Below are 22,748 nucleotides of genomic sequence, written 5' to 3' on the forward strand. Positions count from 1 at the left end.
CCTACCACTTTGTGCATCTGGCTCCACATAGGTACTGGGGAATCAAACCTGGACCAAAAGATATTTGCAAACAGCACCCTTAACCACTGAGCCATCTCCCCAGCCCCATTTATTCCCTAAGTGATTTTTTTTTAATTTTGACAAATAGAATATGGGCATGCTAGGGCCTCCTGCCACTGCAAACAAACTCCAGATGCATGCGCCACTCTGGGCCTCTCTCTGGCTCTATGTGGGTACTGGGGAATCGAACCTGAGCCATCAGGCTTTGCAAGCAAGAGCTTTTAACCACTGAGCTGTCTCTCCAGCCCCTGATTTTGACTGCTATTTAGCAGAATTAGAGTGAGGGGGGTGCACTGAGATAGCCAATCCTGTAGAATTACTGCCTTGCTTGGAAATATTTTATTTATTTGTGAGATAGAGAGTAGAAAGAGGAGGGAGAGAAAATGGATGTGCCAGGGTCTTCAGCTGCTGTAAATGAACTCCCGATGCATGCACCACTGTGCGTGTAATCTGCAAGACTGTCTGATCCAGTGACTTTTCTGTCTGTATTCTGAGACTTGAGGCTCTGGGAAGATACCTCAGAGAAGAGAGGAGTTAGTTGACTGGGCTATAAGCTCCTATTCCCACTTCAGCCAGAGCAATTTCTGGCTTATTTACTTTTTGTATGAGGGACTCCTGAGGTGTTATTTGAAAAAAAAAAAAATAGGTTCTGCTTGTGAAGGAGGACTGGAGAGATGGCTCAGCAGTCAGGGCGCTTGCCTACAAGGCCTAACAGCCCAGATTCAGTTCCCCAGTAACACACATAAAACCAGATGCACAAAGTGGTGCATGCATCTGGAGTTCATTTGCAACAGCTAGAGGCCCTAGCACGGCCATATTTATTCATATTCTCCCCCCCCCCACTCCTTGCAAATATGCATGTATTTGTTTTAAAGAGGTACATGATAAAAGCAGAGAAAGAGAAAGGGAAGAAGAAAGAGACGCCATAGAAAGAGATGGAAAGGATGAAAGCAGGAAAGGGCAAGAGAAGTGGGGCCAGAAAGAGAGGAAGGAAAGGTAACTTGCTTGACTAACTCCGCTGGGAGCTGCAGACTCCCCGCAGGGACTGGGCCCTGTACTTGTTTGAGAACCTAACTGACGTGTTTCCCGTGACTTCTGGCTAGTGACACCTTTTCTGCAGGTGAAGATGGAATTTCTGGCAAATACTTCCCTAACACAATCTGCTTGAGTGTTTGAGGCACTTGGTAGATATTTGATTTAGCTCTTTAAATTCTTACAGCAAACTGAGGTAACTTGCTTAGAGTCCCACAGTTAGCAAGTGTCTGTACTAGTATTTGAACCTAGTTATGCCTGGCCTCAGAATCCATGCTTTTGTCGGTTTCCCTGATAAGACTTATATAATGCAATGCTCACCATGCAAAGGAGGACTTACTTTGTACCAGGTACTGTGCTGACTGCTCTAATGCCTCATCTGATTTACCTGACCTCATGAGATCATCTTAGATGACTCACGTCAACCTAGGGCTTGCAAAGTCAGGGCCCTGTGCTACAGGCAGGGCACCTGAGGCCTGGAGAAGTCAGGTACCTTACCTGAGGTCATCCAACTTGGAGTGTTAAAGCCAGTTGAACAGGGTGGGGGAGGGGGACTGTCAGACTCCAGAGGCCAAGATCCTAACTACCGTAGTCTGCCGCTGTCCCCAGTGGGGTGAGCGTCATTTATAGCTGGGTTATTGATAGGGAAGGGATGTGCCCTTTCTTACCTCAAGAAGGAAACACTGAAGAATGCCAGCACCTTTATCCACATAGTAATGACCATGACACCCACCTGACCAGAGGAGGAGCTTACTGTGTGCCTTCCGTTTTTCTCTCCGGGCCTAAGGAGCTCTCTTTGTGTTTGCTCCCTCCAGAGCTGGAAGAGTCTCAGAGGAAGTGTCCACCATGCTGGTATAAATTCGCCAACACTTTCCTCATCTGGGAATGTCATCCCTACTGGATAAAACTGAAAGAGATTGTGAACTTGATCGTCATGGACCCTTTTGTGGATTTAGCCATCACCATCTGCATCGTTCTGAACACACTGTTTATGGCAATGGAGCACCATCCCATGACGCCGCAATTTGAACATGTCCTGACTGTGGGAAATCTGGTAAGACTGGGTGCTGTCTCCCATAATAAGACCGGAACATGTTTGCCTGCAGGGCTTGTTTTTCTGGCATGGAAAGCTGGAGTTCAGTTAACAAGAAAGTTGTAGTTACTCAGAAGACAAACGCGTCCATATGTCATCAGCCACTCCTCACTGTTGTGACTCCACGGCTGTGTCCCCTTGCCACAGAACCTTGAAGACGTCCTTTAGGAGCTATTGGCTGGAAACCAACCATGGTGACAGAATGGGAGACCAGGGACGGTGGGTGGGTTCAGCAGCCTGAGCCAAAGTCTTCTGGCTTTTTTCTCATTCTAGTTCTTATGTTGGCTCCTGCATTGCTTCAGCAAATAATTCCCCTTTCACCTCAAGTAACAGCCGCTTTGCTTTTCCAGAATAGGAGCGCTCCTAGCTCTGAGCCCCTTCCGCTGCCTGGCTGCTGAACCCTGCCATCCATATGGGGACTGTCGATGGGAAATTTAAAATCCCAAACTGTTCTCCCCCCCAGTCCCACTTCTGGGCCATCATCCAGTTCTGCTATTAGTTGATCTGTGCCAAGCGTATTTTAATGTTAGCTTAAGTCATGTTTTTTTATTATTGTTATTGAGAAGAGAAGCTTGCGGTTTTAAAAGCTTGGTTTACATAATGTGTTCTGAAGTCAAGAATAGTGATTTGGGATGATCTGTCTTACTTCTTTGGTGGTACAAAGGTCAGGAGATGAGTGAGTTTTGGCAGTTAGGAAAAAGTCCTCTAGGTCATCAGGGCCTCATTATTCCTTAGAAATGGAGCCATGACAGCAGTTACATCTAGCTCCTGATGTTTTATTTCAGCATGACACTATCCAGTGTTTCCTACACTCAGTCTCACTCTTTTTTTTTTTTTTTTTTTTTTGAGGTAAGGTCTCACTCTAGCTCAGGCTGACCTGAAAGTCACTATGGAGTCTCAGGGTGGCCTTGAACTCACGGCAATCCTCCTACCTCTGCCTCCCGAGTGCTGGGATTAAAGGCGTGCGCCACCACGCCCAGCCAGTCTCACTCTTGTATATGTGTGTGTGCATGTGCGCACACACACACACACAGGCAGTTTCCACCTGAAGACCTAATATAACTTTAATGCATTGTCATATCATTTTGGGTTCTCATTCTGGAAATATTCTTCAGCCCAGAAGAGTTTTTGTCTCTCCTTAGCTGTCATGACTGTGACTCTGTAGATTACATGTCAGTGTGATATCATGACTGTGGACACAAGACAGGCTCATTCAGGTGACCTCACTACTAAGAGTACATGACAGGCTCACTCAGGTGACATCAGTACTAAGGATACAACACAGGCTCATCCAGGTGACATCATGACTAAGGGCATAGTCCGTGTGGCGTCATGGGGAAGCATGAGACCTAGAGTGAGGGAGATGTACAGGTAACTGACATGATCAGAACACCATTGCTGCCTCTTACAACATGGACACCTTCCCCACAGCCGTTCAAGCTCTGACTCGTGCTTGGTGCCATCAACACACACACAGACAGTACTTTCACCCTTCCAACATCCTGGCCACTGCCCTCCACGTGAGAGCCCCTCACACCCTGCAAGCACTGACAGCCCACCCGCACACTTTGTTTCCTGTACCTCACTTGGCTCTGGAAGTTTCCCAGGGGCCTATCCATGCCTGGATACCTTCCTTACACCACAGCAGTTTTCCGCAGTCCTCTTCATCTTGCTGAGACTCTGACTCCCATGCCAGTCCATCCCTGCTGACACTTCGCCTGTCTGCATGGACACTCCTTAGGCTGTGGTGATGACCTCATCCTCCTCACCCTCCCAGGCTCTCACAATGGGCCATCTCCCTGGGTAGATAGCTTTCTGACTCAACATGGGGCCCTGCATCCCTCCCCCTGTTCATGTGTCCTTCCCTGGAGATGCCACATTCCCCTGCTTATGCTCTCCTTCTCTGCCAGCTCCCTTCCTTCCACCCCATGTGGACACACTTCGGTCCCTCTTGGGCCTCAGAACCTGTGTGGTTCAGCCACCACCCTGGACAAATCTTCCCTCGGGCAGCTCTGATTGAACCGTCTCCCCCTGGCTCTGATAGCCCATGCCAAGCTGTTGGTCCACATGGACATCTAACCCTCCTTGAGGACTGACCATGTACTGGGCTATTCCCCTACAGAGCTGCCCTGCTTAGCTCCAGTCACTGGTACCAAGTCTCTCCCTTCACAGGGATTATGACACGTTTAAGCCTACTGCATAAACCTATTGGATAAGAAGTTCTCTAAAAATTCCATCTGGGGATATAGTTTGAAGGTAGAGTACTTACCTAGCATATGTGAGGACATAGGTTCAAATTCCAGCACTGCCAAAATAAATTAAAATGTAATATCCAATAAGAGTTTTGTGGGGGTAACTTAGAATAAAGGTGTTGATCTTTTCAGAAGCAGCAGTCCTGGGATTTGACCCTTCCCCAGCATGTCACTATGCTAAAGCCTAGGGGATTTGGAAGGCCCTAAGAAATGCAGCAGGCTCCGCCAGGCAGTAGAGTAGGGGACAGAGAACAGAGGGAAGTAGCAAGCCGTTGTTGCACACGATAAACTACAAGCCTAACACTTCTGACACCCTTGGTTACCATTTTGAAAAATTTCCAAAAATGAAGTTCTTATTTGAGGGTTTATACTTTGAAGATATATTCAACCAGTAGATTTTTTTAAACTTTTTTATTGACAATTTCCATAATTATAGACAATAAATTATGATAATTCCCTCCCCCACTTTCCCCTTTGCAAATCCACCCTCCATCATATCCCTTCCCCTCTCAATTAGTCTCTTTAATTGTTATGTCATAATCGTTTCCTCCTGTTATGAGGGTCTTGGGTAGGTAATGCCGGGCACTGTGAGGTAATGGATATCTAGGCCATTTTGTGTCTGGAAGATTGTATTGTAAGCAGTCTTACCCTTCTATTGGCTCTTACATTCTTTCTTCCACCTCTTCCACAATGGACCCTGAGCCTTGGAAGGTGTCATAGGGATTTCTCAGTGCTGAACACTCCACTGTCAGTTCTTCTCAGCAATATGATGCCTTTTGAATGGTCACCACCATCTGAAAAGAGATGTTTCTCTAATCAAAATGAGAGTAGTATTAATATATGGGTATGAACATTTAGAAAAGTGCTTACAGGGCAATTTAGTGAGCGTAATATATGAATTTAGCCAGACAACAGCAAGCATTACTTTTCTAGGGCTCATGTCCTCCCCCGCCATAGGCTTTTGACTAGCTTTTTAGCAGGTATGTATTCCCTCCCATGGAGTGCGCCTCCAGTCCAATTAAATAGCGGTTGGTTAACCCCATAACTGTTGTACCACTATTGCACCAGTTGGTACATTTGGCTGGCTGGCCAGTCTTAAGGCTTGCAATGTCCACTGTTGTTTATCACCCTTGATGACTTTTCTCTCTTTCTCCCATAGGACAGCATGCAGCATAGCTTTTCCCAGCTTTCTGTCAGCTGGTCTATAGGGTGGAGGTTTTCAGCTCAGCTCCAGCTTGACTTCTCAGTGACCTTGAAGCCCAAGCATGCAGAGCCTTTAGCAGTAGGGTCTTGGGATGGAAAACCAAGAGCCTTAGCAGTGACCTATAATGTTACAGGGGAATCAGGGACCTCCCTAACCACAACCGACTGGAAGGGATTCGATCATTCCTGCCACTGAAATTTTTCTAGCAACAATCTATAGCTTCTGGGTGTGCCATTATCCAAAGAATAGGTTTTTATATGGCTTATTCATAACATCTTATATTTTGATTAACTCTCCTCTTACCCTCCCTTTCCTCAATCTCTTCCAGCCCTAGTAATCTGTTTATCTACTTACATATACATCTCCTTTAGTACTCCCCTCTCCTCTCCCTTAGGTCCCCTTTCTAGCTTATTGGCCTTTGCTACCAATGTTCACTCCAACTCACATACAAGTCTAAGCATCTGTAACCAGGATCCACATATGAGCGAGAACATGTGATATTTGGCTTTCTGGGCCTGGGTTACCTCACTGAGCATAATCCTTTCCAGACCCATTCATTTCCCTGAAAATTTCATGATTTCGTTTTCCTTTACCACTGAGTAGAACTCCATTGTATAAATGTACCACATCTTCATTATCCACTCATCAGTTGAGGGACATCTAGGCTGGTTCCATTTCCAAGCTTTTGTGAGTAAAGTGGCAATAAACATGGATATGCAAGTATCTCTAAGGTAGTGAGACGAGTCCTAGAAGTGGTATAGCTGGGTCATATGGTAAATCAATGTTTTGCTGTCTCAGGAATCTCCACACTGATTTCCACAATGGCTGTACCAGTTTATATTTCCACCAACAGTGCAGAAGGGTTCTTCTTTTTCCATATCCTTGCCAGCATTTATTGTCATTTGTTTTCTTGATGATAGCCATTCCGACAGGAATGAGATAGAATTTCAAAGTAGTTTTAATTTGCATTTCCCTGATAGCTAAGGATATAGAACATGTTTTTAGATGCTTATAGGCCATCTGTACTTCTTTTTTTGAGAACTCTATATTTAGATCCATAGCTCATTTTTTTTCAAATTTTTATTAACAACTTCCATGACATAGCTCATTTTTTAATTGGACTGTTTGATTTCTTATTATTTAGTTTTTTATTACTTAGTTTTTTGAGTTCTTTGTATATCTTGGCTATTAATCCTCTGTTAGATATATAGCTGGCAAAATTTTGTCCCATTCTGTAGATTGCCTCTTTGCTCTATTAACAGTGTCCTTTGCAAAAGCTTCCATCCTCCCCCCCCACTTTTTTTTTTTTCCAAGGTAGGGTCTCATTCTAGCTCAGGCTGACCTGGAATTCAGCATGTGGTCTCAGGGTAGCCTTGAACTCATGGAAATCCTCCTACCTCTACCTCCCGAGTGCTGGGATTAAAGGCATGAGCCACCATGCCTGTCTACAGAAGCTTTTTAATTTCATAGGGTCCAGTGACAACCAGTAGATTTGTACATAGGCAATAGAAATGGGATTAGAAATACTATGTAGAATCATGATGAGTGGAAAATTAGGCTTAAGATATTATATATCATAATGTATATGGATTGAAAAACCTCAGAAAGAGAGCATATAAAATGATAAGTGTATGTAAAGTGGAAAGACTGTATTTTTCCCCTATTATTGTATACTTTGGACAATATCCAATTGCTTTTATGACTTAAAAGAAGAAACTCTGCAGCATATGTCAAGGTTTGGTAACACAATACTAAGTCAAAAAGTAATGTGGTATATTGTGAATCTAGATACAAGGAGTCATCTTTTTTTTAATTTTTATTTATTTATTTGAGAGCGACAGACACAGAGAGAAAGACAGATAGAGGGAGAGAGAGAGAATGGGCGCGCCAGGGCTTCCAGCCTCTGCAAACGAACTCCAGACGCGTGCGCCCCCTTGTGCATCTGGCTAACGTGGGACCTGGGGAACCGAGCCTCGAACCGGGGTCCTTAGGCTTCACAGGCAGGCGCTTAACCGCTAAGCCATCTCTCCAGCCCTAAACATGTTTTTTGTGCGGTATTTGTTTCTTTGTTTGTTTTGGTTTTTCAAGGTAGGGTCTCACTCTAGCTCAGGCTGACCTAGAAATCACTATGTAGTCTCAAGGTGGCCTCGAACTCACGGCAATCCTCCTACCTAATTAATACATAACTTACATATTTATGAGGTACAGTATACTATTTAATTCATGTGTAGCCAATTCAGGTCAGATAGCATATCCATCACCTCCAACATTTCCTTTATTTATTTATTTTATTTTTTTGGTTTTTTGAGTCTTACTCTAGCCCAGGATGACCTGGAATTCACTATGGAGTCTCAGGGTGGCCTCGAACTCACGGCAATCCTTCCACCTCTGCCTCTTGAGTGCTGGGATTAAAAGCATGCACCTTCACGCCCAGCTTCCTTCCTTCCTTTATTTATTTTTTGAGGCAAGTCCAGCAGACTGGACTTTTTTTTTTAATGCACAGGGGGAAGGGGAGAGAGTCGGCATGCCAGGGCCTCCAGCCACTGTAATTGAACTCCAGACGCGTGTGTTGTCTTGTGAGCACGCGCGGCCTTGTGCACTGCTGTCACCTTATGCGTCTGGCTTACATGGGATCTGAAAAGTCAAACAGGGGTCCTCAGGCTTCGCAGGCAAGCACCTTAACCACTAAGCCATCCCTCCAGCCCTCCAACATTCTTTTAAATACTTTATTTGTTGTTCTGGAGAGATGGCATAGCAGTTAAATGTGCTTGTCTGCAAAGCCTAAGAACCCAGATTCAACTCCCCAGGACCCATATAAGTCAGATGCACAAAGCGGAACATGTGTCTGGAATTTGTTTGCAGCGGCTAGAGACCCTGATGTTCCCATTCTTCCTCTATCTGCCCCTCTCTCTCCCGCTCCGTCCCCCTTCCTCTCTCCTCTCTCTCTCTCTCTCTCTCTCTCTCTCTCTCTCTCTCTCTTTTTCTCTCTGTCTCTCTCTAAGAAATATTTTCACTTATTTATTTGAGAGGAAGAAAGAGAAAACAGGTGTGTCAAGGCTTCTAGGCACTGCAAACAAACTCTAGATGCATGTGCCACCTTTTGCATCTGGCTTTACATGGGTACTGGGGAAACATCAAACCTGGGCCCTTAGGTTTTACAAGGAAGCTCCTTAACCACTGAACCATCTCTCTAGCCCTCCAGCCTTTTGTTTTTTTTTAATGTGAGAGTGTACAAGAGAGAGAAAGGATGGCATGCCAGGGCCTCCAGCCACTGCAATTGAACTCCAGACATGTGCGCCCCCTTGTGCGAATATGCGACCTTGTGCACCTGTGTCACTGTGCATCTGGCTTATGTGGGACCTGGAGAGTCGAACATGAGTCATTATGCTTCACAGGCGAGCGCCTTACTGCTAAACCATCTCTCCAGCCCCTCCAACATTTTTTGATAAGAACATTCAAAGCCCTGTCTAGCAATTTTGAAATATAAAATAAGTTATTTATAGTCACCCTAATACAAAAATAAGACATCAGAACTTCTTCCTGTCTGTAACATTGTGCCCTTTGACCAGTCTTCCTCATTCTCTTCTTCCCTATCTGCCCCAGCCTCTGGTGACCACTTTCTACTCTTTGTTTCTATGAGAGTGATTTTTTTTTAAAGCAAACATCCTAAGTATGTACATTCAAATGACTGCTTTTTAAAGGGATCACCCTGTGTGCTATTCACATTGCTTAGATTATTTTTCAACTGTAATATAAATTGGTGCTTCTGGCAACAAAGATGGGAACACTGGGGCTGAGAACTTTATTCAGGGAACCTGATGAGATTTTCCTGTATCATGTGGGGTACTTATGGGATATCCAGGTGTTGATGTCCTCCAGTACAGAAGTAAGCTTGCTCTTGTGACTTCCTGGATATGTTGTATTAAAAGATGCTATAGATATGTTCTATTATTTTTTTTCCTTATCTCCTGCCTTCCGTTTTTAGGTTTTCACTGGAATTTTCACAGCGGAAATGTTCCTGAAGCTCATAGCCATGGATCCCTACTATTATTTCCAAGAAGGTTGGAACATTTTTGACGGATTTATTGTCTCCCTCAGTTTAATGGAACTGGGTCTAGCAGACGTGGAGGGGCTTTCGGTGCTGCGATCTTTCCGATTGGTATTCCATATTTCTCTAATTTTTTTTATCATTTCTTATCTTGCAACTAATAGAAAGTACTTTGCATAAATTAACCTATGGTGTTTAAATTTAAGGTGTGTAAATTAATCTGTGATTTTAAAAAGCCTTACGTGTATTCTGCTCCCAAATCCAGTTGACCACTTAGTTGGTTTGGCTACTAAAATCTTGAAAACTTCACGCTAAATATGTAATGTAGAAATTAGGTATAAAATACTTATTAATTCAACAGATGAAGGGCTTCCAGGGGCCTCCTGAGGTCATATTTTGTTGGCTACTGAGCTGCTCAGCTATTTCTTGTTTAGGTGTGCTCCTGGAGTGAAAAGATTATCCATTTTCAAAGATGGCTTTTGTTGTTGTTGTTGTTTTTTTGGTTTTTCAAGGTAGGGTCTCACTCTAGCCTAAGCTGACCTGGTATTCACTATGGAGTCTCAGGGTGGCCTCGAACTCACAGTGATCCTCCTACCTCTGCCTCCCGTGCTGGGATTAAAAGCATGCACCACCACACCTGGCAAAAGATGGCTTTCTCAAAAAAAAAAAAAGATGGCCTAATCCATTTCTTCTGTTATGGTGAACCCTTTCAGAAATTGAGAATAAAGTAATGTTTTATTAAATTATTTTGAAATGTATTCTTACATATTGGCTTTATTTTCCACATAATTAGTACAGAAAGATTTTTATTCATACATTTTAATAAGTTAATGTTTAAATTACTAAACTACTTGATAGAATAGTTAATGAAATCTTCATAAGATCAGCCCATAGCTGGAGAGATGGCTCAGTGGTTTAAGTGCCCACTTGCAAAGCCTGATGGCCTGGGTTCAGTTTCCTAGTACACACATAAAGTGGGATTAACAAAATGATGCATGCATTTGGGGTTCAAATGCAGTGGCAGGAAGCCCTGGTGCATCATCCAGCCACTCATTTTCTCTTTCTCCCTCTCTGTCTCTCCTTGCAAATAAATTTAAAAAATATATTTTTTTATTTAAAAAAAAGAAGGCTGGAGAGATAGCTTAACAGTCAAGTGCCTGCCTGTGAAGCCTAAGGACCCTGGTTCGAGGCTTGATTCCCCAGCACCCACATTAGTCAGATACACAAGGGGGCACATGCATATGTAGTTCATTTGCAGTGGCTAGAGGCCCTGGCGCACCCATTCTCTCTCTCTCTCTACCTCTTTCTCTATCTGTCGCTCTCAAATAAATAAATAAAAATAAAAAAGAGCAGCCCATAAACACAAGTGCGAGTGGTGTCCTGAGCAAGTCCCTGGAGAGGCAGAGTTACCTTGGCATTTCTCACACGGCTCTCTGCTGTTCCCTGACATCAGGACTGGCTTTGCTTGTCCTCTCCAGTCAGGAACTAAAAGACTTTCAGGTTTATTCCTGCTGAATCAATGAAAGAACTGTAATAGAGTAAAACTGTTTACAAAACAAATCTTGTACATAGCACCAGCTGCATCACTGAAGCTGATGGGTGACTTTTTTGGGAAGGGGTGGGGGACTACAAGGTAAGGCCTCACTCAGCCAGGCTGACCTGGACTCTGTAGTCCCAGTGATCTTCTGCCTTCTAGTGCTGGGATTAAAGGCCTCTGGCATCATGCCTGGCACTGGTTGACTTTTTAATGGCTCTTACCTAGTTACAAGGGGAAGGCCAGAGAGATAGATGCCTGAAAACTAATATTCTGAATAAATTAGAAGCCAGGCAGGGAAAACAATGAGTAGATCAGACATGCAGATAAGTAAATACCTGGTAGATCTTGAACTCTCCGATAAGACATATTTTTGTTAAAACAAATTATTAGGACGTTGCTATCAACCAAAATTCCTATTACATTATGTGTTGCTATTTATTACCTTATGACATCTGATACTGATTTTTTAGTTAATTAATTAATTTAAGAGAAAGAAAATGTACATGCCAGGGCCTCCTGCTGCTGCAAATGAACCCCAGACACTTTATGCATTTGGTCCTAGGGAATCAAACCTGGGCCAGCAGGCTTTGCATGCAAGTGCTTTTCACTGCCACGCCATCTCTCTAGCTCCAGACAGTGACCTCATCACTGCATTGGCCAATCTACCATTGGCTTCATGTATTACAGTTCTCTATCTTCTAGAATATCTTCATGTGTTACAGTTCTCTGTATTCTAGAATATAGACATTTCCTGGTTGATAGGTATCAGAACATCTGTAGAGGCTCCCTCCATAAAATATTTGACACCTGGGCTGGAGAGATGGCTTAGTGGTTAAGCGCTTGCCTGTGAAGCCTAAGGACCCCGGTTCGAGGCTCAATTCCCCAGGACCCACGTTAGCCAGATGCACAAGGGGGTGCATGCGTCTGGAGTTCGTTTGCAGTGGCTGGAAGCCCTGGTGCGCCCATTGTCTCTCTCGCTCTCTGCCTCTTTCTCTCTCTCTCTCTGTGTCACTCTCAAATAAATAAAAATAAACAAAAAAAATTTTTTAAAATATTTGACACCTGTATCACTGACCCTACTTGGGAGTTGTACTTTTTTTTTTTTCCAAATTATTCTGAGTATCTTGCAAAGTTTCATATCTACCATTTGTTGTTTGTGGAAAGCAAAAGGGAAGTTTTTACAATTTTCTTAATGCTTTCTTTTTAAGTAACAGATGACTATTTTCACTGCCTTACCATCCAGGTCTTTTGGTTTCCTATAGATCCCACTCTCCTTGACATACCCTTTGAGAGCTCTAGGGAAAGACCACAAGAATGATCTGTGTTCATATGTGAGCTTTGACAAGAATGATTTGTGTTCTAGAGGCAGATTCTTTGATCTGCTTATGAATGTTCACTGAATGTGAATGAGCCAGTTCTCCTTGATCTGTTTCTAGCCCCTGTTTCCCCCTTCTTGTTACTGTTTTGAAGCAGAGTCTCACTCTAGGCCAGGCTGACCTGGAACTCAATTTGTAGCCTAAACTGATCTTCAACTCACAGGGATCCTCCAGAATGCTGGGATTAAAGAGGTGCAGTCACCATGCCCAGTTTTATTTCTTCCCTTTTCATGTGAGATCCTGTTAGAAAGTTGGGAGACTTTCACAGGGTTACTAAATAAGCTTGAGCTGATCTTACTAGCCTTACGTGTTTTTACTTCAACCTTGTGGTGCGAAAATGGATCATCAGTTAGTTTTTGTTTGCTTTTTCCTCAGCTCCGAGTCTTCAAACTGGCCAAGTCCTGGCCCACCCTGAACATGCTAATCAAAATCATCGGGAACTCCGTGGGCGCGCTGGGCAACCTGACCCTGGTGCTGGCCATCATCGTTTTCATCTTCGCCGTGGTGGGCATGCAGCTGTTTGGGAAGAGCTACAAGGAGTGCGTCTGCAAGATCAACCAGGACTGCGTGCTGCCGCGCTGGCACATGCACGACTTCTTCCACTCCTTCCTGATCGTGTTCCGCGTGCTGTGTGGGGAGTGGATCGAGACCATGTGGGACTGCATGGAGGTCGCTGGCCAGGCCATGTGCCTCATTGTCTTTATGATGGTCATGGTCATTGGCAACTTGGTGGTTAGTAACGATTCATAGATATTTTTGTCTGTCCTTTGCCCGGAATTTCCTACCCTCAGCCCAGACACCAAGTCTGCGCAGTTCCTCTACAACCTGTCTTGTGTTTTGAATTGATTCTTTCTCGACCCAGGACGATTTTAAGGTACAAATGAAGAAGAGACTGCGTATTCGCTGAGTTATGACATAACCCTTTTTCATGGTTAAGAAAACAAAATGCAGCAGTTAACTGATGCTTTTTGTTCCCCCCCCCCCCCAAGGTTACACAAGTGATAGACTTCAGGGCTTTTATTTAGACCTAGGTTGAAGTTCACCCTCTTTCAACTATAGCATTTTCTTTGTCTAAGCCAGGGTTTCTCACCTTGGCACTGCTGAAATGTTAGACTATCTAGTTCTGTGCTGTGGGACAGCCCTGTACATTATTAACTGTGACCCCATCCCTGGTTGTACCCCATAGCTGCCAGTAGCATCCCCCAAGTTGTGGCAACCAGAAATATTGGCACATGTCCCCTGAGGCACAAAATTGCCCTCTCTTGAGGACCACTGACCTAAACCACGTTAGAGTTTGGTTTATCTGTACAAATGGCGATCACTTTTTTCCTCTGTTCTGCTCCGTCCACCTGCTGTCTTCTGTCTCTGTGTGAAAGCCACCAGCGGAGATTTGAACATCGTGTTCCTCAAAGTTTCATCAGAGGACTAAGAGCAATGAGGGTGGCTTGAAATGCAAAATCTTGGGCCACACCCCACAACTGCCAAATCAGAATCGGCCTTTTTTTTAGTATTTTAGATTTATTTATTTATGAGAGAAGGAGAGAGAGAGAATTAGCAAGCATCAGGGCCTCAAGCCACTGCAAATGAACTCCAGATGCATGTGCCACCATGTGCATCTGTCTTATGTGGATTCTGGGGAGTCAAACCTGGATCCTTAGACTTTGCAGGCAAGCACCTTAACTGCTAAACCATCTCGCCCATCCAGAGTCCGCATTTTTTTTTTTTTTTTACAAAACCCAGCAATTCATATGCACAATACAGTTTGAATAGCAGGAGTGTTAAGGACCCATTACAAGACCAGAACAGGGAGGCTGGAAGAAGGGCTCACTTGGTCCTCATAAACTCACCCATTTCAGTTCTTTTCCCTCGTCTGTCGTAAAGAAGCGTGCTGGCTGGCGAGGGTTCCTTGGAGCTGGCCATGGCTCCCTGTTCTGAGAACAGCTACAGCTGTGCTTCTTCTAGCCCTCCAGCTCTCCACGACCTTCCCTCAGGCCCGTCCTCCTAAGCCTTTTCACTCCTTCCGGGAGAGCAGTCTCTGCTTTCTGCGCACATCCCGTCCTCACCTCCCCACCCAGTCGCTCCTGCACTGCGGTCTGTCTCATACGTCTTCCTGTGTCCCATCCTGCCCCCACCACCCGCCTCCCCAGCTTCCTTTTCTCAGCCAGGCTGTCCATCTAGTCTCTACAATCCTGTGACTTTTGGTCTTGTCTGTCTTTTTTCTCTCCACTCCCAGCAAATACCTGATGTGTCTTAAACACACGTTTCTTCAAATATTGCTATTCATACAAACAGCTTTCTTCATACTTTTCCTTCTCTTCCTCCCTTCCTTTGTATCCCAGGCAGGCCTTGAACTCCCTGTATAGCCCAGAATGTCCTTGAACCCCCATCCTCCCACCTCCACTTCCTGTGTGCTGGGATGGCAGGCGTGCACCACCACGCCTTGTTAACGTGGTGCTGATGGTCGAACATGGGGCCTGGTGTGTGCTACATAAGCACTCTTCCAGTTGCTTGACATCCTCATCCTCTCTTCCCAGTATCTCTACAAGCTGTACCTTTCTTACATTTCTGTAATACACTCAGTGTTTCTAGAAGTGTTTATTCATTTAAAAAGGCCAACTCCCAGGCCCTGTACCAGATCTGCTGAGTCGGCCTCTTCAGGGTAGCACCAGGAAACAGTGATTCAGCAAGTACCCACACACCTTGAGCATGCTCTAAACCCTAACTCATGTGTACAGCAGCCTCCTAGCTGCCAGTCTATAAAAGAATGCTTTCTCAATCCTTGATCATCGTCTACAATGCCTATATTTCTAAGTTAATTAGGTGGCTCACACCTAGCATCCAGAGACCGAGTCATGAGGATCATGAATTCGAGGCCAGCCTGGGCTACAGAAAACAATAGTGATACAATTAAATAAGATGCAAATCATTTAGCCTGGCCTGCACAACCCTTTCCAATTCCATTGTCCCAACCACATTTCTTTTAAATCTATAGGTAGCCCAGGTAACAGGAATACTTATAGCTCATTGAATATTTTCACTCTTCCAGGTACACATGCTGTTAACTCCACCTAAAATATACGCCTTCCTCTGCTGGAGTGTGACAGCGAGACGAGTGTGAATCAGGAGTGAGCATTCCCCCGCTTCTCAAAGGCAGGGCCTTAAAAATTGATCTGAGGGCCAGGGAGATGACTCAACAGTTAAAGGCACATGCTTACAAAGCCTACCAGCCTGGGTTCAGTCCCCCAGTATCCATGTAAAAACGTCAGATGCACAAAGTGGTGCACGCATCTAGAGTTCCTTTGCAGTGCAAGAGGCCCTGGTGTGCCCATTTTCACCCGGGCCCTTGTACGTGCTCAGTACATGCTTTACCACTGAGCTGCACCCTCAACCCCAAAATTCATTCTTGGAATCAGATGGCATGAAACGTGGGTTCATTTCTACCTCTTTTATCTGCTGTATGGAAGTGAGCTCTCCAAACCCAACGTTTTTCTAGCACAGCTCCTGTACAACATCTACTCATGAACACACGGCATCTCGGTGCTCTTCAACTTTGCCCCTTGGTTTTATTTTTTAATAACTTTCTACCAAAATGAATACAATCTTTGCTTTTTGTCATCATAAGAAGTAATATATTTTGAATACATATATTCAAATGTAAAACTGTGAAATAACCAAGAAAAGAGAGCTAAGTTCCTTGTATTAAAATCAAACCAAGCCAGCCGTGGTGGTGCACACCTTTAATCCCAGCACTAGGGAGGCAGAGGTAGGAGGATTGCCATGAGTTCAAGGCCACCCTGAGACTACAGAGTGAATTCCAGGTCAGCCTGGGCTAGAGTGAGATCCTACCTCAAAAAAAACAACAACAAAAAAAATCAAACAAAATTCCCACTTGATAACATTAGCATTTAAAATATGTTTGGGAGCCGGGTGTGGTGGCGCACGCCTTTAAGCCCAGCACTCAGGAGGCAGAGAATTGCCATGAGTTTGAGGCCACCCTGAGACTAATTCCAGGTCAGCCTAAGCTAGAGTAAAATCCTACCTCAGGGGAAAAAGAAAAAAAAAAGGCAAAACTAAAATACTGCCTGGAGTTGGAGAGATGGCTTAGCAGTTAAGGCATTTGCCTGCAAAGCCTAAGGACTCAAGTTTGATTTCCCAGGACCCATGTAATCCAGATGCACAAGGGGCCCATGCATCTGGAGTTAATTTGCAGTGGCTGGAAGCCCTGGCATGCCCATTCTCTCTCTCTCTGCCTCCTTCTCTCTCCCTCCCCCCCCCCAATAAGATATTTAAAAAATGAAATAAATATAAAATACTGTTTGGAGGCTAAGCATGTAGCTCAGTGGTAGAGTGCTTGCCTAACATGCACAAGACCTTTCATTCATTCCTAGAATAAATAAATAAAAGTCAAACAAAACACAGCAGAAACTTTTGAATCTGCCATGTAATTCTGTTGGCTTCTCTTCGGCAACTCAGAGGATAGTGAGTCACTTCCTGAGACCATGCTTCCTTTGCTTCCCGTTCTGACGCGGCTGGTGTAGGTGCTGAACTTGTTCCTGGCCTTGCTACTGAGCTCCTTCAGCGCAGACAACCTGGCGGCCACGGACGACGACGGGGAGATGAACAACCTGCAGATCTCGGTCATCCGCATCAAGAAGGGCGTGGCCTGGATCAAGGTGAAAGCGCACGCCTTCATGCAGGCCCACTTCAAGCAGCGCGAGGGCGACGAGGTCAAGCCGCTGGACGAGCTGTACGAGAAGAAGGCCAACTGCATCGCCAACCACACTGGTGTGGACATCCACCGCAACGGCGACTTCCAGAAGAACGGCAACGGCACGACCAGCGGCATTGGCAGCAGCGTGGAGAAGTACATCATTGATGAGGACCACATGTCCTTCATCAACAACCCACACCTGACGGTCCGCGTGCCCATTGCCGTGGGCGAGTCCGACTTCGAGAACCTCAACACAGAGGATGTTAGCAGCGAGTCGGATCCTGAAGGCAGCAAAGATGTAAGGTCCCAGCCTAGAACCAGGCTCCATGCTGTGGGAGAGCAGACCGGGCACTATTGGCGTCAGACACTGGCCCATTCTGTAATCATCAGCACAGTTTGAGATCCAGCTCCACACCCCAGTATCATGTTAGGCCTTCTCTTGGTGGTAGAGCTTCCTGGAATGTTTCTGGGTTAGCTGCCTTGCTTCCCGGTCAAAGGGCCTAGTCTGTCCCTGCCCCCAGCCTGCCTGACTGTTAGCCCTGGGGCCTACGTTTGGTTTAGGATGGGTGTCTCAGTCAGCCTCAGCTCTAGTTGCTGGGATGAACTTTCCAACCAGGCACTGGTTATGGGAGGAAGGGATTTATTGAAGCTAACAGATCCAAGGTAAAGCCAGCCTGGTGGCACACGCCTTTAATCCCGGCACTTGGGAGGCAGAGGTAGGAAGATCGCCTTGAGTTCAAGGCCACCCTGAGAATTCCAGATCATCCTGGGATAGCTCGAAAAACAAAACAGATCCAGGGTAAATTCTATAATGGAAGAAGCTGTACCCCTTTCGAGATCCCGGCAGAGAGAGAAAGGGGGGAAAAAACACCAGCATAAGCAAGCACACTTCAGGAGCCTTAGACAAAGCTCCAGCATTTTGAGTATCTTTGGCTAGAAATTCCAGATCTGTCTCCACACTTTAGAGCTAGACCCTAGGATCTGCCCAACAGGCGGCTGGAGATCCAAGTTACAAACTTTAGTTAACTCCTGAGTATACGGTGGCGGGGGGGGTGCATCCATTCAAACCCCCACAGTGGATTACTGTCTTCTTCTCTCAGAAGCGCTGGGGCCTGTTAGGGTTTGTATGTCATAGGGTTTGTACGTCATCCCCAGCAAAGGTGGAGTTGTCAGCGTCCATGGACATGCTCCTGAGGAAGTGTTTGACCTCCCTCTTCTTTACGTGTCTAGAAGCTGGATGATACCAGCTCCTCGGAAGGCAGCACCATTGACATCAAGCCGGAAGTGGAGGAGGTCCCCGTGGAGCAGCCCGAAGAGTACCTGGATCCGGACGCGTGCTTCACAGAAGGTGGGAGCTGGGTGCAGGGCATGCGCACCGCCCAGCCACGCCGGAGGGGTGGGGCGAGGTGGCTGCCTTCATGAAAATTGTTCTCACCCCGCCATTCTGACGGAGGCCTTCACCCCCCTCAGTTCTGACACAGAAGTTTCTGTTCTACGATTTTTCTTCAGCCAGTGTCTCTTGACACCAGCCCCCACTTTGCCATTAGAAAGTCTCCTTCTGTCCCACTGTGCCCGCTTCCTGACTGCCCTCCTCAGCCCTCCCTGCCTCCTGGTAGGCCATCTCCTGACTCCAGAGGGCTGTGCCCTGTTAGCCTCAGCCCTGGCCCCTGCATTCAGCTGCAGCGCCCTGCTGCGTGGCCGGGCAGCACCTGGTGAGGCAGGGAGAGGGAGAAGGCAATCGGGTGGGGCAGGTTTCCAGTCTGACCAGCCTCTTCTGCCGGTGTCAGGGTGTGTCCAAAGGTTCAAGTGCTGCCAAGTCAACATTGAGGAAGGACTAGGCAAGTCTTGGTGGATCCTGCGGAAAACCTGCTTCCTCATCGTGGAGCACAATTGGTTTGAGACCTTCATCATCTTCATGATTCTGCTCAGCAGTGGCGCTCTGGTAAGCCCCAGGGGGAGCGCGAGGCCGCCTGGGGAAGGGTGCGGAGAAACGTGGGCAAGAGGCTGGACGTGGCCTCGGTCCGCTATCTCAGAAAGGACAGACTGGCCATGGTCTCAATGATACAGCCTCTTAAAGTGCTTTAGGCTGTTGTTCTGAGCTTTTGGAATTAGAATCCGTACTAATCCACATGCTGGTCTTCAGGCTTTAGCGTGATCCCACTCAAGCCCAAGGAGCTCTTTTCATCAGCGTGAGGACACATTACCATTGCATGCCAGCCTCATCCTAAGCGGCTTCCTGAGATGACTTCCTTCCCACACCCCAGATCTCTGATTCATTACATTTCCATTGTCCAGGATGGCAGCGTGGCCGGGGGCCTTCCCCAGCTTCCTCTGCTCTGTGCTGGATTTGGAGAACTCTCAACAGCAGCAAGTGTTTTGAGGGCTGCGCTGGTCACATTATTCTCAGTGCTCATCTTCTAGCTGGAGGTGAACACCCTAGAGAACACACAGGCCCCCTGCCCTGAGGACACCTGGGTTGTCTTGGAATGGGAGTTGGTTGCTGGCTGAGTGGAAGACAGAGGAGCTCGAGATGGGATACATTTTCCTTCTTTTCATTAAGGAAGAGGTGAAAAATAGAACATTTGGACTTATTTTTCTTGGCGGGGGGTGGTTGAGGTAGGGTCTCACTCTAGCTCAGGCTGACCCGGAATCCACTATGTCATCTCAGGGTGGTTTTGAACTCATGGAGATTCTCCTTCCTCTACCTCCCGAGCGCTGGTATTAAAGGCATGTGCCACCATGCCAGGCTGGACATGTTTTTAAAGCAGTAGGTCCATTCATGTAGGTGTGAAATCGAGGCTTAATTTAGAATTGACTTTAAAAGGAGGAGAAACGAAGGTGGGCGTGGTGGCACTCTCCTTTAATCCCAGCACTCAGGAGGCAGAGGTAAAAGGATTACCATGAGTTCAAGGCCACCCTGAGATGACATAGTGGATTCCGGGTCAGCCTGAGCTAGAGTGAGACCCTACCTCGCAAACCCAAAAGAAAAAGAAAAAGAAAAGGAGGAGAAACAACCCCAGAGTCAGTGTAACAATCTCAACATTAATTTGAGCAGGGTCACTGACTTGTGAGATAGAATAAGAGCTGAGAGGAGCAGAAGTATGGAGTAACAATGCCACAAGATGAAGAGGCTAGTGGGCAGTGAGCAGAGGGTTATGAAGGACGGTGTCACGACTAAAGTGAGAGCCCTGCAGATGGGAGGCTGGGCTGTGGGAAGGGAGCCAGATTGTGCCGCCTGCCTTGGGTCATCTGCTACATGGATGTACATTCACTCTGCTTTCTGAGGTGCTGAGGCCACACCCAGGGTGGCAGCAGCGCTGCTTGTGCCACTGAGCAGGAGGGGCAGATTCTGAGGAGGGCTAAGAAAGGTGTTTTATTATCACCACTCTTCAAACCTGTGGTGAAAAGGGGGAGGGAGACCGTGCCCCATCCTGTGCGTTTTCTCTTCCCCATCTGTACACAAAGAGTAAATCAGCAATTAAACAAAGGCTTTTTTAAGCTCACCATTATCAGTTTCTATTTGTCATAAGTAAGCAAAATACTGGACACTATGACAGGCATTTGTAATCCCAGCCACACCTACGGGCGAGAAGGGAGGTGGAGACAAGAGACTGTCAGAATTGGGGGTGGCAGCCAGCCTGGCAACAGCGAGAGAGACCCTGCTTCAAAGGAGGTGGAAGGCGAAGGCTGACACCAGAGTTGTCCTCTGGCCGCCACTCATGCCCTGTGGCACTTGCACACCTGTGCACGTGCGCACACACACACACACACACACACACACACACACACTCGACCATATGGTGGGTCATCTCATTTGTATAAAGTGCCCAGAAAAGGTAGATTTATGGTGGCATAGGACCAACAGGATGTGAAAACTAAGGAGTTATAACCAGGAGGTTTTCCTAAGGATGACTGAAATGTTCTAAGATGATGCTGATGGATGCGCAGCTCCATTGAATTATACATTTAAATGGCTGGATCATATGGTATTCTTCCTCAATAAAAACTGTTAAAAAATAAAACACTGGGAATGCTTGCCTAACATTGGATTCGATCTTCAACACCACTGAGACAAATACATGAACAAAGAACACATGTCGCAGTCACAGGGGGGTAAGGTGGAAGAGGCAGGAAGTTGATGGCAAGCAGATCCTGTGGGGGGCGCTCCTGTGATGGTGCTGTTCCCATGGCACCTGTCTCCTACTGTAATAAGCAGTCTGCCTCTCTCGCAGGCCTTTGAGGACATCTATATTGAGCAGAGGAAGACCATTCGAACCATCCTGGAGTACGCTGACAAAGTCTTCACCTACATCTTCATCCTGGAGATGTTGCTCAAGTGGACAGCCTATGGCTTCGTCAAGTTCTTCACCAATGCCTGGTGCTGGCTGGACTTCCTCATCGTGGCTGTACGTGTCTGGCTTTCTATTTCCCACCCCTTCTAGCAGGAAAGCACCTGGGTCTGACCTTCTAGGAGCTAAGTTAGAATCAACATGTGAGCATGGGCTAGGGTGACTCAGATCTTAATCTGGGGAGTGGGACTTCTGAAACCCTGCATTTATGACAGGGATTGCTGTCTCCTGTATTCTGCTGGGACTTGCTTAAATGGAGTCAGAAATTAGGAGTGAGAAGTAAAATCATTGGTGTAGGTCCTTGCTCCAATCCAGCAGGTGGTTCACTTTCTGATGCCAGGAGAAGGGGTGAAGGGATGAGATGGGGGTGCTGGGAGTAGTTAAGAGTGGGGTCTGCTGGGCGTGGTGGCGCACGTCTTTAATCCCAGCACTCGGGAGGCAGAGGTAGGAGGATCACTGTGAGTTCAAGGCCACCCTGAGACTACATAGTGAATTACAGGTCAGCCTGGACTGGAATGAAACCCTACCTCAAAAAGCAAAACAAACGGCAAAAAGTGGGGTCTGTGTTACTCCTGGTCATTCTCGTGGACTCTTCCCAGACTGACCTGAGCAGCTTACTTTCTCAGGGACAAGATGTTCTCAGGCGGCCACTTCTGCAGCAACCATCACCCAACAGTAACTCTTCCCTCCAGGCTGCAAGAGCTCCGTGGCCGTGAGCTCCTTCTTCTCTTTCAGGCTGGAAGCAGCAGCATCTGTCACTGTTTCTCACCCCACCAGCACTTGTTTCTCGTTGACTTTACTAACAACAGTCGTTCTGTTCTTTTCTACAGTAACTAAAGCTTTTCTCTTGCAGCCAAGTCACCTTTAAAGAGAGGGTGAAAGAGATCGTGGGTCCAGGACCACGGAGAACTCACGTGGGTCCGAGAAGTGCTGTGGAGGCGGAGTGGCTGGAGGCCTGGGGACACATCAGGAGGCACCCTCATTGGGTGTGTGGTGAACTGCCTGTAGAGAGCCCGTGGGGTCATGGACAGAGTAGTCGGGAAATCTTAAAGTTCACAGGAGCCCAGCACTCTGTACCAATAATGA

General features: G+C 46.4%; 1 protein-coding gene across 4 annotated transcripts in view; it reads left to right on the plus strand.

Annotated features, from left to right (window-relative positions):
- The window catches only part of Scn8a (sodium voltage-gated channel alpha subunit 8), a 210,483-nt gene that overhangs the window by 158,530 nt on the left and 29,205 nt on the right, over positions 1–22,748 (plus strand). For all 4 annotated transcript variants that reach the window (XM_045151776.1, XM_045151775.1, XM_045151778.1 and 1 more), the window contains exons 14-20: positions 1,908–2,146; positions 9,627–9,800; positions 12,978–13,334; positions 17,141–17,611; positions 18,544–18,661; positions 19,101–19,255; positions 21,546–21,719. In XM_045151776.1, coding sequence (XP_045007711.1) covers positions 1,908–2,146; positions 9,627–9,800; positions 12,978–13,334; positions 17,141–17,611; positions 18,544–18,661; positions 19,101–19,255; positions 21,546–21,719 — 1,688 coding nt within the window. The remainder of the gene's footprint in view (positions 1–1,907; positions 2,147–9,626; positions 9,801–12,977; positions 13,335–17,140; positions 17,612–18,543; positions 18,662–19,100; positions 19,256–21,545; positions 21,720–22,748) is intronic.

This window comes from Jaculus jaculus, chromosome 6 (assembly GCF_020740685.1).
Source record: "Jaculus jaculus isolate mJacJac1 chromosome 6, mJacJac1.mat.Y.cur, whole genome shotgun sequence".
NCBI classification, from domain to species: domain Eukaryota; kingdom Metazoa; phylum Chordata; class Mammalia; order Rodentia; family Dipodidae; genus Jaculus; species Jaculus jaculus.